The sequence below is a fragment of the Rhopilema esculentum genome, chromosome 21 (assembly GCF_057945365.1).
Source record: "Rhopilema esculentum isolate cy_ngs chromosome 21, ASM5794536v1, whole genome shotgun sequence".
NCBI lineage: Eukaryota > Metazoa > Cnidaria > Scyphozoa > Rhizostomeae > Rhizostomatidae > Rhopilema > Rhopilema esculentum.
In genome coordinates, this window is record NC_142835.1 from 2643023 (window position 1) to 2659216 (window position 16194).

The 16194-nt window shown below is 34.3% G+C and overlaps 2 protein-coding genes across 2 annotated transcripts in view; one reads left to right on the forward strand and one right to left on the reverse strand.

Annotated features, from left to right (window-relative positions):
• Positions 1 to 520: 520 nt before the first annotated feature.
• On the reverse strand, positions 521 to 3959 carry LOC135684137 (nuclear cap-binding protein subunit 2). Its single transcript, XM_065199545.2, has 3 exons — positions 3819 to 3959; positions 1653 to 1973; positions 521 to 1120 (listed from the first exon to the last, which is right to left on the reverse strand). The coding sequence occupies exons 1-3, from the start codon at positions 3855 to 3857 to the stop codon at positions 1019 to 1021; spliced, it is 462 nt and encodes a 153-aa protein (XP_065055617.1). The 5' UTR covers positions 3858 to 3959; the 3' UTR covers positions 521 to 1018.
• A 92-nt stretch (positions 3960 to 4051) lies between these two features.
• The window catches only part of LOC135684130 (26S proteasome non-ATPase regulatory subunit 1), a 70633-nt gene continuing 58490 nt past the window's right edge, over positions 4052 to 16194 (forward strand). Inside the window, exons 1-13 of the mRNA XM_065199537.2 lie at positions 4052 to 4215; positions 4635 to 4678; positions 6989 to 7062; positions 7476 to 7539; positions 10475 to 10580; positions 11173 to 11309; positions 11511 to 11573; positions 11898 to 11975; positions 12627 to 12692; positions 13878 to 13946; positions 14394 to 14551; positions 15177 to 15276; positions 15754 to 15891. Coding sequence (XP_065055609.1) covers positions 4194 to 4215; positions 4635 to 4678; positions 6989 to 7062; positions 7476 to 7539; positions 10475 to 10580; positions 11173 to 11309; positions 11511 to 11573; positions 11898 to 11975; positions 12627 to 12692; positions 13878 to 13946; positions 14394 to 14551; positions 15177 to 15276; positions 15754 to 15891 — 1119 coding nt within the window. The 5' untranslated portion in view covers positions 4052 to 4193. The remainder of the gene's footprint in view (positions 4216 to 4634; positions 4679 to 6988; positions 7063 to 7475; positions 7540 to 10474; positions 10581 to 11172; positions 11310 to 11510; positions 11574 to 11897; positions 11976 to 12626; positions 12693 to 13877; positions 13947 to 14393; positions 14552 to 15176; positions 15277 to 15753; positions 15892 to 16194) is intronic.

Consider the following 16194-nt stretch of genomic DNA (forward strand, 5'->3'; position numbering starts at 1 on the left):
TTTTTAAAATTTTCTTTAGAAAAGGGAGCATTATGAAATATGTCTAAATGTGCAAAATCAGTTGAATCAGTTGAACTGGCTGAAGTATGACCAAATATACATACAGACTCTTTCCCCATCAAACCTTTGTAATTTGGTCTTGGTGCATAACTTCATGAACCAGGCCAGAATAACAGTTAGCAGACCTAAAATTGTTCATTGGCCATATCTCACACAATTTTGAATTATATCTGTTATTTTATGCTGCTTTTCAGATTATATGGCCAAAATTCAGAAACTCTTAAAATAGTATACTTCAGAACTCAATTCAGGAAATTTTCTTTTGGAAATCAATGTAGAAAAAAATAAAAGCTTGCTTTATGATGTAGAATTTACCAAGAGGCTTTCTAAATTTTTATATTTCTGTATACTTGGCAGCTTCGCAATCCCCATCAATTGACTAAAACAAGAGAGTGATGATCTATTTCCAACATAATTTCTATATCAGTAGCAAATTTTTTGCAATAAACAATGCACATTGCTTTGGCTAAAAAAATGGCTCAAAATTTTGATAACCAGCTTAGATCAAATGGTATCACAAATTATGTTCTTTATAAACCATCTGGATAGCTCTCTGACTACAATAACAACATCTCTAAAGCTTGCCCAGGGATCTATCTTAATGGGAAAATCATTAAATTAACATAGAATGATTTAAGTTAGCATTAAGCACACAACATCAGACAAATAGCTACCTTGCAGGAAATAGAGAGAAATTAATGTTTGCTGGTAACATTCGCCAAAATGTTTGCTGGTATCATGACATCCATTTTTAGGATCATTATCCACATCATTGAAATGACACAAATGATAAAACTAGTACAGTGGGTTACAAGTTTGACTGACTAACATAAAAAAGTTACTACTATCAGTTTGTTTGACACCTGCTGTAGTCTTTTGGTGGTATGGCACGGCACGTAGCTAATTGTCTACCATTTGTTTGGTTACAGAACATTCATAGTTTGATTAGGATAAGAACTTATGGTGTTGTCATCATATCTGTTACTCCAAGCTTCATCTGCATCAAGCGACCAAAACCACCCCTTCCAGGATCAAATTCTTTTCTGTATTCATCTCTGACCTGTAGAAATTATCGTAAATAAATTCAATCAAATAAGCCAAGATACAGATGTTATATATTCTCTCTAGAAAAAAGGCAAGAGCATAAAAACAGTATGGTTATGAAAAAATGCCATTAAAAGAATATATTGATTAAAGCTAGTATTGAACTCAATGTATTATTTTGATTAGCTATAAGCATGTTTCTGTTTCAGTTTTTTAAAATTGAATGTCATGAAAAGCCAAACTTGGCATCATACTTGGGGACTTAAACCCTAAAAGAAAAAGCAGCTTTGCTTCTTCTAGAAGAGAACAAGTTTGTCTCAACTTAAATTGATGAAACTGGACTTTTAGTTAGATTGTTAAAGTGCATAAGGCACTAGGTCATTGCTGCCTAGAAGTTCAGAAGAATAAAGTCTTGCAGGATACAAAAAGCAGCAGTTTGGAGTGCTGAAGGCCCTGTCTTATTGTCTCTGTTAAATAAGAATCAGATCAGGCTTGACTGACATCATTTTCAAACATCTCCAGAAAAAAGTGATAAAACCATTACTTACTTGACCTCCACTTCTGCCTCTTCCATACTGTCTACCTTCCTGAAAGCCAGCATCCCAGTCAACTCTAATAACTCTGTCATCAAGTCTTGTACCACTGACATACCTGATACAGTTTTCTGCATCTTCTCTTGTATAATACTCAACAAAACAAAAGCCACATGGTGTTTTCTTAACTCTGTCTAAACCCATTATAATTCGTTTCATCTCTCCAGCCCTTGTGAAAAGTTCGTATACCTGTTCCTCTGTAGTGTAAAATGAGAGATTTCCAATGTACAATGTCGTACTTGCTTCTAGCTTTGTTTCTAATTCAGCTCTTGATCCCTAAAAAGGAATAAAAAATTCACTGTAAAATCTAGACTTCTTAGACCATTTAGTAAAATCCACTGTACAAACCAGATTGAGACTCCAGAAGCTGAAGATTCTGATTTATAAGCTACATGAGTGGGATGAAAATTGGCAGATAGCATAATATTTTCTATAATCCTCAAAAGTTTTTCAAGGAACAAGTGAAGTTGATTGGAGTTTTTAGTAAATTAGAGTCTTTTCCAGTGGCTCAATAATGAAAATTATGTTTACTTCTGAATGTCTATTCCTGCTTCTCTTAGGTACAATTAACAGTTGTGCTTACAATATGCAGTTAAATTCTCACAAATTCAGAGATTTTGCAAGACTATGGAACTTTCAACTCACTATGCGAAAGCCAAAATATCCTTAAAGTGATAGTGAAGCAGAGAAGTATGTTGGGATAGTGAAGATGATGTTGCGCAAATGCAAGAAGGATGGAACAGATCCAAACCTAGCATTGTTATGCAACAGAAAGATGCCAATCAAAAGTATGAGTTACAGTCCAGCACAAATGTTGTTCAACAGACATCTAAGGGACAATTTACCAATAAAGGATAGTATACTAAGATCTGATAGGCTTTTAAATGCGACGTAGGTATTTGAAGGGGTGTTTGAAAAAGTATTCAAGGTTTTCATACAACCAAATAATTTTTACAAAATTTAGAAGATGTTTCTTGAAAAAAAAAAATTAACAAAAAGCATACAAGTTTTTAGGCCCTGTTGCCATTACTCAGTATTCGTTTGAGAACCTATACTATTTGATTTTGGGTTCCATTAATACGCTCAAAAGCTGAATCATTGGATATCAAACTGGAGTCATTTATAAACGTTGTTCAAAGTGGAGTCATTAAAAAAAGGAAACATTTGAAAAAGCATTGTTTTATTGGGATAGCAAAGACAGAAGCATTCAAAAAGTAGTTCTTCAATCTCTGCAAAATAAGCCTGATTAAAGGATATGAGAAGGTATAATGTTTCATGTTTTGACCAAAATGGAGTGGCACGGGGTAAATACAAAAACATGAAAATAACAAGAAACATAAGAGAAAAAGAATAGTAAGTCAAAGCATGGAGCTGCCCATGCAATATAAAGCATGCCTTGACAGTTTTAGGTGTTGTGGAGACATGTCCGAGGGATCCAGGCCTAATAAGACCACTTCATGAATTTGAAAGAGGAGATTCTGTAAGAGTAAAATTAGTTAGTGGAAGAGAGAGAGAGAGTTGGTACCTGCAAAGAAAGAAGGTCAACATTGGCCACTATATTGTTACCACACACAAAGGACATGATAATCAATTCATGTGTCTCCACAAGAAAATCTATATAGGAATTGTCTTTCAAGACAAAAGAACACAATGCCCTCAAGTTGACAGTGTCATCTCCTCCAATACAAAGAAGCCTGATCTTTACAAGGTCAGAAGAACAATAAAAGTTCCATCCTGACAAGATGACGTATGTAGTAGAAATAATTTTCAGTGGTTCTATAACTTTAAGGGGAGGTGTCATATATTGTGTTTTATACTAAAGGACAATAATGGACTTCAACAACCTTTAGTCATGTTGTTTACGGCAGGATGATTTCATTGTTTGGTTGTAGTTCGTGACTCTTGCAATAACAAGTTCAAATGAAATACAAGCATCTTTTGTTAACTTCTAATTTTATTATCAATGTGTTTTAACATTCAAGGCAGCGTGGTGAAAGAGCAAATGGCAACATCTTAAACAAGTTCAGACTAAAAAAATTAGGAGGTTTGCATAAAGATGTTAATGATGAAAGTTTAAAATATTTTTTTTTAACATTTAAATAAATTAATATGGAATTAAACCTTGAAGTGTTGATCTCGATAGGCGCTTAGGCCCGCCATCTTTTTTGTTCTTCTGCCTCGTTCAAGAGAGAGGAATTGCTATGTCACTTGACGCCGTCAACTTTTCGTATTTTGCTCAAAGAACGAATTAAAAAATAAATAAAACACAACTAGATTTTGATACGATTATATTATCAAGGTATCAAAGTGTAATAGCCACTTTCTACACAAAATCTTGATTCTCTTGGCGCTTCCGCGCGACAGCCTCACTTTGGAAGATTTTTGAATGAAGACCAAAAGACGCATGCGCAATTTTTTTTGGCTAGGCCATTTCCCTTGAATTGGTAGCAAGTTAGCGTCGTGCTTTCAAGGGATATTGTTTTCAAAAAGCAAGAAATGATGACACTCACATCGGCAGGTAGGATCTCAATATCTTTTGATTTTTTGGTGCTCGAAGATTCTCCCAAAGATAGGCCAAGGATCCACTTTAAAATGTGTTAGTTGGCGAAACTAAAACTCAAAGAATTCTCATTTAATCTACCAAACCCTTTCTAAGAACTGTATGTCGACATTACTTTCAGCAATTAGCTATGAAAATTAGCACGTTACTTGACTAGCAAGAAATGTGTACAAAAAAGTTTCTTAGCAATTTATTCACACATGGCTAAACCTCTTTCATTCGTTAGGCTGCTACTCTGTACTTATCCTGGATTTTAAGATACACTGAGCTTTTTTATAATGTGAATGCTTATGATTTCCATGTGTAGCATTTCTTCGATCTCATTATGAAGTTTTGTTACTTTTAATATAATTTCTAATTTTCAAATCTTTCTTTAGCTGGTGTTATTGCCCTACTTGATGATCAAGAAGTTGATTTGAAGGTATGTTTTTGTTTATCACAGACTAGAAAATCATAATCTTTTGAAAATGGAATGGATTTTTTAAACCTTAAATTGTTCTTCTAAGAGTTTTATTTATGTAAAAAAAATCCCTGCATGATGCTCTCCAGAATTTCAACTGCATTTTACTTGTTGGGGAAATTTGAGATTTTTCCAATGTATTAATTTTCTGTCAGTTTGCTATCCAAACTAAAGCCATTGAAAGGGTACTCTGCAGTAGAAAGCACTCCTCAGAAATCAAAGAAACCTCTAAAGAAAAAGGTGGCTCAATTGAGAATGACATGTGTGCTAGAGGTCCCAAGAGTCCATTGTTCGAGTCCCTGATATGTCCAAACTTTCACCCAACATGAGAAGAGACCCCATCACTCTGTAATTCTTGTAGGAATCACAAGGTGTGGTCACATCAAGACGAAGAACCAGGACACTGCTCTATCCTATGAAAGCATAAGCTTCTCAGTGTCCTTGAAACTACCTTCAGATGCTAGGTAGAAACAATTGTGAAAAATAGGAATGCATCTGCATTAACATATACCTTAGAAATTGATGAAACCCATGTTGTTCTAAAAATACATCTATGGTGTCAGTTTCATAGAAGAAAAGACTGAGCAATATTTATATACCCCAATATTTACTTGACCAAATTAAGATTTTGCTAAGGCTCTCATGAGCCTTGCTGGAACTTGAAACTTTGGAGACCATGCCCCACCATGCCATTGATGCAGCAAGTTACCAGAGGCCTAGACAAAATCTTACTGCACACAGGCAGGCCAAATTTTGTAAATCATTGGCAAATATTGTATTAAACAGTAAATGGATAATTGTTTATAGTCACACGAAAAACTATGTAGATGAAAAGATTCATAAACAGGTACATGAAAATGTTATCAATGTGAAATGTTACATTTCTTGTTTATAGAAAGTTTATTAAAATCTCAGTTTCACATTAAACTTGTAGTTGAGGTATGAGAAAAGTGATTTAAATATTTCTCCAAGGAGGTATGAGAAAAGTGATTTCAATATTAAAAAAAAATACTGAGAAAATATGCCTAAAAATGTAACTGTATGCCTTTTAATTGGAAAGTATGCCTAGAAATGAATCATAAAAAATTTTCTACATAAACACTCCATAAACATAACACAAAGACCAAATTGTTAAAGGCTGTATGTTGGACATCTCTTGCCGAGACCCTTAAGACATTTTCAAATTGAATAGATGGTCTTGTTAGCCAAACTCAGCGTCAACAAAGTAGGGATCTTTTTAAAGTTTTTTCTTTGTCTAACATAGCTATTGCATCATAAATACATTTGCTCAAAATTTGGCCTCTACCTTCCAAGATGACAAAGAATTTGTGACATAACTAGGACCATTTTGGCGCACACTTTTTAGTTTTTTCTCCTAGGGACAACTATAGAGCTAAAGTTGTACAAGGTTTCAGCAAAAAGTAGTTCTTGTTTGGTAGCAGTATCAAACATGCAATTAAGAAAACTATAATCATTACATGAAGTAAAGTCAAGGCTCGGTGCCTTCCACTTGGTGTTACAAGTTTGATCACCTGTGTTGCTGCTAGGTTTAATCATAGCCATATAGCTCTTTTCCCTGGTCATTTTTTTTGACTGCTCCTTTTTGTTGCATTGCTGTAAGCATGCTTGCAGTGGCATTTGATTGCAGTGGCATTTGATGTTTAAAGCCCTAAATAGTTCTTTCAGGTTAATCTTTTTACTTTTGACAATTCCATGGGTTGGCAGAGTTGGTTAATGCAGGATAATTTGTTGCGTTTCAACTTCTCAAATTTCAAGTGTTTTGTACGGTCAATGGGTGGGTCTGTAAGCCTACAGCTGGTATACATTCAGTTTAATAATTACTTTTGATGGCCCTATTGCAACATATCAATGATTTTATGTTTTGCTAGAAGCTTGTTGTCTTTTTATAGACAACAACTATCCTCTTAAAGCGTATGGTTGATCCTTTATCCAATTTGGGTAAAGTCAGTTTTTTTGGCTGGACCCGTCACTATATGTGAAAAATTTTAGACCCCACAAACACTTAGAAAATACAGTAGACCCTGGTTATAGTCACACCAAAAGTGGCTTGAACTCCTGCGACTGTAAATGGAATGTAACTGTAAATAGAGTTAAATGGAAAAGTTTTGCATATTGGAGTCTAAGTTTCATGTGACTTGACAGTAACTGGAAGTGTGACTTTGAGCAAAGTGACTGTAAGCAGAATCAACTGTATGTTATTCTGAAGAACATCAACCAGATGTTTGATTTTTGCTTTCTTTGTTCTAATAGCATTATGCCTTAAAGAAACTGGATACAATAGTTGATGAGTTCTGGGCTGAAATTGCAGAGATTGTCAATAAAATGTAAGAGAACCTTTATTTTTTTTGCTATGATAAGAAGTTATATTTGTTTGTTTCCTTGGCTGAAGATAAATGATTAATATACTAATGTTGTCCAATTACCAGTTATCAAGAAAAGCATTTGAATTGAATATAGGGAAGGAATTGCCATTTTGCAACAATTTTCCATATAATTAAGTCCAATCTTAAATTTGTTTTGAAGTGTTCTGGATATAAGTAATTCTTGAAGTGTTCTGGATTAGATTTGTTTAGAAGTGTTCAAAGAAAAGTAATGTCTTTTTTTAAAATTTGGTTATTTTTTTTCTTTTTTCTCTCATTTGAGTAATGTCGATGATGTTATCTGTAGTCATAATAAATGTAATTTTGTAGGTACTTTTACAACTTTGTAATTATTTGAGTTTTTGAATTATTTTTAGAGAAGAACTTTACGAAGATGAACAGTTTAGGTATCGCAAGCTTTGTGCTCTAGTTGCTTCTAAGGTAAGATCTAATTTCCTGATTCATTGAATTTCTTTAAATTTCGCAAGAGAAAAGTTTTGACAGAAAACACATTATTAAGTTGGTTCATAACTTAATTACTTATCGGGGCTGGTTGCGACAGAAATAACAAGATCAAGAATCAATGCAAAAAGTAACTGAGGCCCCAAAGAATGTTATAGCCAACAGCAATACCAGCAATATCAGATAACACCAAGAATGAAGCAGTAATATTAACCTCTGCTCGTGAGTTACTCAAAATTGATATAATTGCTGCATGCAAGAATTTCAATATATTTTTGAATTACTCAAGGGCACATTTTTCCACAAGAGGTTTTAAGATTGAATACTGAGTCATAAGTATTAGTCATTGAAAATAAATCACATTTAGTTCTTCCTTCTGCTGAATATGTTTGTTTTCTGTGTGAAAAGGATTGGCATTGGGTGGGATTTTGTTTTACGGCGTTAGTGACGTGAAAAGTTCAGATGTGCAATTCATAAACAGGAGAAACACCGAAATGAACAAAGCAAATGAGGAGGACTCGAGGAGGCAGTCAAATTTAAACTTTTATGCAGAAACAAGCTTTAAAAGGATACCTTAGAAATATCAACGGCTAACCATAAACTATGTCATAATCCTTGGTATTAACGGGCAGACTGGGATTCTTATCATATGACGCAAGTCAAGCTGCTGATATTCTGTTTCTTCTTGCGGGAAAGCTCTGTCAAGCGATCATTGATAAGGTTTCTTGCCAGTTCCCAGGCGGCTATCAAGACTAAGTAATCGCATTCAGAGCCTTAGAATCGCAGGGTCATTACGGAGAGAACTGGAATGAGCTTCCCTGTCAAAGGGCTGTCGAAATAAACCAAAGTCGACAGAACCGAGGCAACTTTTTCTAATTTTTTCCTCGTCTTTCCTTTCACCAGCCGAAAAGCAGTGTCATCAGCTTGAGCATGGGCGACTATACATGCATAACAGACTGTAGCTGAGGAGGTGTTATGATCTGTGATGCATGCTAAGGCTAAGGAGGGTTGAAAAATGATTTTTCATTTGAATAGGTCTGTAAGCTATACGATAATATTCTTACAGAGTTTAGGAATTAGCAAATGGATATCACCACTGTTTTTGGTTTCAAAAACCGACGTCAAAACGGAGAAAAATGAAGGAAAAGAGAAGAGACTCAAAAATTGGGCTTGAATATGTGAATGACAGGCCTTTTCTTGTGAACAAGTTTTCGAAGGAATAGCTATTATCCTGCATGGCTTTGCTCAATATTAGATGCTCTTATCTTTCAAACCTTTTTTGAATAAGTAAATGTTATAATCTAAGTTGATAGTGATAATTCAACAATTGTCAGAGTTTATGCACGAAACCTATTATGAAAAAATTTCGAGTCTCTTTGAATTGGTTTTCAGATATACCTAGGTAACCCCCAAAGTTACTTTCTAAACGCTCAATTTCGGGAAAGCGTAGCATATATTCTTATAAACTATTGCAGACTTGCTACAATAGTAGTGCCCAAGCTCAAAACACTATTATAAGTGTTGGAGGGAAGAATTAATCAAGCGAGTTCATTCTGGTAATAAACCACTCTTAGCAAGGATTCCAGTATCTTTTCATACCGACTTAATCAGCGATGGTCAGATTTTGCTACTCAAGGCTGTTTATATCAGGTTGCCAATAAATTTGTAATCAAAGACACTCAAGTTGGTTTCCAAGAGGTTGAGCTAGTGACCAGAGGCTTAAGGTATCATTTCATAATCTTAATGAAATCCAGTCTCTTAATGAAAGCTTTTACTCAATAAACAGTTCAAGTTTAAAGCAGAGAATATAAACACATTCCTTATTCCCAACTCCTCTCAAAGCAAAGAATTAGGGGTTATTTATAATAGTAACCAAAGAAAAGGGCCATTCATGTCCTGGCAGAACCAGAAGCCATACCATGGGCGACGCGCAAGTTTGAAATGAATCGCCAATCGTGTAAACATATAGGGATTTGTTTAAAGACCATTCATTTACATAATAACTTGATTGACTCATAATTTACGTTTTTAGTGGATTATTCGATTGGAGGTTTAATTTTGAAAGCATTTTATATTTTACTGCATTTTATCCAGGTTAGGAGAGAGGAACATTATTGCCATTTATGTTCCAAACCTTTCTTGTGTGCACGAAATTTGATTGAAAATTCTATTATAGCCTTATGAAGTATCAATGCGATGAGTTGCATGAAATATCAATTAATCAATGTAGATAATTTGCATCCATTTGAACATTGCAGCTTGTCAAATGTATTTCTGACCGAATATTAAGTTAAAGACCATAAAACTAGAAAAAAAATATAGATTTTCTTTTCTAGAGTGTATGTTTCTAACCAGGCCAATGACATCTAACAAAGCGATATGGGTTTCCTTACCAATTTTATCAATCATCAAGCTCATCTAGCTTCAGGCTTAAAAGCATTGCCACAATGTTAAAAATGCTAGAAATGTAAAGGTATTACTAAGATTTATTTACGATGCACATAGTATGTACTCGGAAACAGGGATCCGGCCTTTTTCCGGGACAAGGGGGTCCTTTCAACTACCTTGAATAGGGTTTGAATGATCTTTTTACTGTTGCTATTCAAATTAGTGATAGCAGAGGTTTAAAACACCTTAGGCTATATTTCTAAAGTTGTTTCATCGAAAAAAGGAGGGGCGGGGCATTTCAAAGTTTGATAAGCTGTGAGTAAAATACGTTCCTATAAAACAAGCCCCTCTAAGAGGGTGCAGGCAGGCAAAAACTTTCCAGGCGACAGCTGTAACCTGCATGACCAAAAATGGATTAAGTAAGCAGTTTTTTGTTTATTTTTGCAATTAATGAATTCCCCCTGTTTCTCTTTACTAAGGACTGTTGCATTTATCTGTTAATATGATCTATTTTTTCTATATCAAGGTTTATTATAATCTCGGTGCTTTCGAAGATTCCTTGATGTACGCCCTTGGAGCTGGAGAGCTTTTTAACGTTAACAGCCATTCACAGTATGTGGAGACCATCTTAGGTAATTTCTACTTCTAAATTGTAAATTTTCCACTTTTTATTCGTTTGCTTAATTTCGTGATACCTTTCAGAGTAAAAGGAATGGAATAAACAAAAAATTGATATGTTTTTATCTTTCCTTGAATGTTGGAAACAAAACGGTAGAGAAAGGCTCTTTTTTGTATTAATGGCTGAAATTTTGATTATTGCCCGTTTACTATGTTTGAAATTTTGTAAAGACTTTGTTAGTTATGGTTTTTTATTCTCAAAATGGGTCTTAAATTTGCTTTAGGGATTGGGGTAGAATATTTTTTAAATGTGTCTTTATGCTTGAAGGAATCGCTATTATTTTGCATAAAATCAAAAAAATTGATTTTTTTTCCTCATTCCAAGACAGAATTTCATGGCGCTCTTCCTTCTTGCCAAGAACAGCTGTTTTGGAAATATAAGTTTTTATATTCGTTTACTCAATTCCTTAAAAAGTAAATTAAATCCTCCGTATATCTATACCTATTTTCTAGGCAAAAACATTTTGTAAAGTTGTATTCGAATGTATTCGGTTCTGGCTTATTAAGAAGTAAATTTTGAATTTGAGCAATTTTTTTCAAATACAGCGAAATGTATTGACCATTATGCGAGTTTGAGGGTTAAGAAAGTCGAAGGTTCAGACGAGACTCCGATCGACCCCAGGCTAGAGGCCATTGTCAACAAAATGTTTCAGAGATGCTTTGATCATGGCAAATACAAACAGGTAAGAGTTCTTTTCATCAAGCGTTTATATAAAGGTAGCAGACAAGTGACGGGGCTTCTTGGGATAAATTTTCTTGAAACCTTTTAAGTTTTTAAGGGTTTTTTCACAGGCAGAGAATCTTTTCATTCCGTAACTGGTTGTAATTGCCTGTATCTCGATTTTGTTCACCATTGTCTGAATCTCCCTCTTCTTTGTTTACAGGCTGTTGGAATTGCATTGGAAACACGACGGCTGGATATTTTTGAACAAGCTATCTTGCAATCTGTAAGCATGTTTTGGAATATTTCCTGGTTTGATAAATAACGTTTTACAATCTGTATATATGATTAATCTATCAACAAGGCCTTTGCCATTTCTTGGCTTGATGCTATTGTCAGCCATAACGAGAAAGCAGCAGATTTATAATTTCGAAGCATAGCTTTTGTTTTACTAGTCTAGCATTCTAAATGGCATCTGGAGGCGAAATAATGTATTTCTATGCATCGAATGAAAAGCAACCATAACGTCTTTGTGCATGAAACATACGTCAATACATCACCAATCAGCGCTTTCTCCTGCATTATGCTACTACATATTCTTGTTTTGCAGGGCGACGTTGCAGAAATGTTGTCTTACTGTCTGAATATTTGTATGACACTGTTAGATGGCAGGCAGTTTAGAAATCTGGTGATTTTCATTTACTTTCAAAAGCTTTCCTAAGATAGTATTTTCAATTAATGTAGAAGACAGTGCGCTATGTGACTCGACCCATGGGTTTTATTTTAACTTTTTATACGGACAATTTCTTGTTGTCACAAAACGTGTAAATAGCTTTGAAAAGAGTTTTTAAGACACAGTTTAGCTTTTCATGTAACACTCTTCGGAGTGTGATACATCATAATAACGATCTATATTACAAATCCAATGCATTCACCCACGCAACCCATACCACAGTCATGTTCTTTCTACCACGTAAGCCAGAAGAGAAACCTACTTAAAATCATTGCTATATGTACTCATTCTTCGAACACAAAAACGTTTGGAAGTGCTAATTTGAATTTAATTCAATATCGTGAATTCAGTTCAATATTGCAAATTAATTCAATTTTTACATTTTCACTACCATTTTTCAGCTGTTTTTGCTTAAAGTCTTCTATTCTTATGACATAAAGAACTAAAACTTCTCTCATTATAGATTTACGTTATTTACTTCAAATATGCCTAGTTGTTACCATGAATCCACGAACTTTTGTAACTCGTGTGCAGTTTCTTCTGCTGATTCCTTCACAACATATTGGCGAATAAAGAATTGTCAATTGTTACTTTCATTTCTTTCAGATTTTACGAGTTCTTGTAAAGTTATACCTCAATTTGTCAACACCTGATTATATCAGTGTTTGTGAGGTGAGAAAATTCTTTCTAAACAGCAAGCTCTCAACATAGAAGCAGTATTGAGAAACATTTTCTTCCCATCTTAAATGGAATCTCGATTGCTACTTTCTAACTTGTAAAGAGAATCTCACCAGGGATAGTGCTGAAGTGTGAAAAGCGATGAGTAAATAGAAGGTGATATGGCATTTGGGAAGAATACGTGAACGTCACTTATGAGTAGTACGTAGTACCGGCTCACCCCAGCCATATTAGGCAATTTCACTCCTCAACAAGTGCTTATTTGAATTTTTATACCAAATATGGAATGCATGTATTTATGTATGTATCGGTTTCCAACCAAGGTTAAGTAATCTTCACAATGTCTTAAAGCTAGAATATAATACAATGTTGATAGATTTGCGATAGGTACCTGTAAAATTGAAGTGGCAGGGATTGCAGTGAATGGTAAAATTGACCTTATATCCGTAATGGTCCTCTAAGAAGTTTTGATCGAGTAAAGTCAAATCATGAATTTGAGAGACGACGAGGTGTTGCTTATGAGTAGTACATATTTATGTAATGTTCCCACTCTTTCTGTATTTTCTGATGCTATGTTTAAACGGGTTGATTTTGTTTGTCGATTTAAAGACAGATGCTAGACATTTCCGTCCTTAGTTGGTCCAATGTCAAGTGAAATTTTAGGTTTCTGTTGTTTTTTCGAAATAAAAGGTTTTATTTAAACTATGACTTTAAATTTAATTGACTCTGTTCAGCTTCTAAATGAAATATTTCGTCAGCATTAGCTGCGACAGTTTCTTTGTGGATTTCCATTATTTTTTCACGGAAAATTTTATAAGTTGTATGATTTGTGGGAACCCAGTTTTTTACTTTGAATTCTGTAGCACCAATAGGTTCAGATAGTTTTAGATTCAGATAAAACCTAATGCATTTTCTGGTAATTTTTCAATAATTGCACATAATAATAAACAATAATAATACCAGAATAATGCAGATAAATTGATGTATTTATTTATTCGGTATTTCCTATTAATAAACATAATTTGTTTACATAAGAACAGATAACTGATAAGTTTTGAAGTTTTAAATATACGCTATTGATAAACAACTGATGAAGATTTCAAATAAAGTTTATAAACTAAAGATTCAGGAAATTGTCGATAAAAACATAATGTTTTGTAACGCCATGTTTTTCCGTAGTGTCTGGTTTTCTTGGATGACCCCGATTCGGTAGCTGATATTTTGGAAAAGTTAGTTAAAGATAATGAGGTAAGAATTTTCGTCTTATTTTGCAAAATCTTTTTTTTTCTTTTCAAAAGTTTTATTATTCAAACGCAGGATAAAAGTACGTTTCTTCATGTATAGAGTGAGAATTTTACAACTGTAGTTTCATAAAGTCAATCTTGTTTCAATTTGAAACTTCTATTTATAAATCTTTTGAAACTTCTATTTATAAATCTTTTTAATGACGTTTTTCAATTGAGCGCAAATCTTTTTCATTGAAATTTTTCAATAGAGCAATGTTTTACACTTTTCACAATTTCTTTCATTTTATGTTTGCCTTCCAACATCTCATATCCAAGAGCTTTTTGAAGAAATCATAAGTTTAGTAAAAAATGAGCACCACTACATTTGGATATCTTAGCATCTTAACTGTTATTGTTCTTCTTGTCACGATTTTTTTCCATCCTAATTTTTGGATGGTGTTTTTTGTAGGTTCGAACCTTAACTGCATATCAAATAGGGTTTGATTTATACGAAAATGCGTCACAGCAGATTCTCACGGCTATTATCAACTCACTGAAAGCCATTTCGCCTGTTCCAATTGGAGAACCAGATGTTCAAAGTCAAGAAAAGAAACCCGAAGACACAAAGTAAGTTAGAATGGAGCGTAAGAGAAGAGGCTTAGAATTTCTTGCTTTGAGGGGCCATGTTATTCTGGCCTCTTATTTCGATTGTCCTAGTTGTTTTTGAACGTTGAATTATGGATGCTAAAAAAGGATTACTTTTTTGTGAAAGCAGCTTTATTGAATGTTAGAGAAGAATTAATGGATGTGAAAGAGGCATTATTAAATGTGAAAGAGGCTTTATTGAATGCAAATGAGGCATTGCTGAAAGCGAATGAAGCGTTATTGAGTGCGAAGGAGGCATTATTGAATTTGAAACAGATATTATTGAATGTAAAGGAGGCATTATTGAATGTGAAAGAGGCAGACTAAAATGGTCGTCATCATTCTGATGGTTGTCCAAATTACGATGACCAACTTTCACGAGAGTTTCAGGCTCAGAATATGCGTTATTCGTTTTATATCTAGCTTTTTTTGAGGCTTATTCTCTCTAGAGAATGAACACGACTGCTTCTAGCCAAAGGATATCTCCAGTTGAATGTTAAACTTTTCGACTTAGATCACAGAAGATATCTGCTTGCTACGAAAAAGGGCTGCTTATTTCCTAATGTTATTTTTGACGATGCTATGTTTACTATTCCGCCCTTTGCAGCCAAAGCACCATGGAAGTTGACGATGATAACAAATCGAAAGATGATCAGGAAAAGGCATCAGAGAGCTCAGCTGAGAAAAAGCCAACGAAAAAGGATTTAGTACGTCTATTGATGTGTTTGTTAACAAATTACTGTTGACATTCATATGTGAACTTTGATATAGATAGCAGCTTGTAACTATAGCAATTATGTCCTTGATTTTGCCTATCTTATAGTTTAGTTTGTTGTTTCTGTGCCACTTAAGTTCAAAGCAGAGAATCTTAGAGTTAGGGATTTGGTGAAAACCTGTTAGAACACCATGACTGAAATTAAAGTATTTTTTTAAAGTGCATGAGGTTCTTTGAAGTTTTTCAAGTGCAAAAAGAACTTGGAACACATTGGTAAAATTCATAGCTATCTTGTAGGAGGGCCCGTCGCGGGCAATGTAGAGGTGTCCTATAGTGAAAGCTTCGTCATAAATCGTTTCCCCACTCCATTTTGTAAATATTTGTCATGGAATAAATATGTGGATAGTAAGTCGTTAAATCCCCTTTCTCGTGTTCTGTCTCTGTTATCTGAATACCTTTGTTTTTATAGACAGATGATGAGAAAATCCTTCAAGAACGAATCGAAAAGCTTATAACAATTCTAGGTGGAGAGTGCACAATTCAGCTGCACCTTGAATTCTTAATCAGAAACAATCACGCAGATTTGCTTATTCTGAAAAATACAAAGGTGAGCTGAACCTCTTGTGAATGACCCATACGTACAAACGATATGAACGGAAAGTTCTATAAAAGCCAATCGATGCTACCAAATGCAGTGCTATTCAGAGGAAATCTGATGTACACTTCATAAGAATGGACAGTTCACAATTGATGCATAATAGTCATCTTTTTCATAGCACCAATCAGTTATGTAATGCTGCTTTAAAAGATCCGTTGTGAAACGTGACAGATATTATTATAAACAAAAAGGCTGCCTGAAATGTTTTTGGTTTCATTTGATATGCAGACTATAATCTGGCGAGTTTCTTAA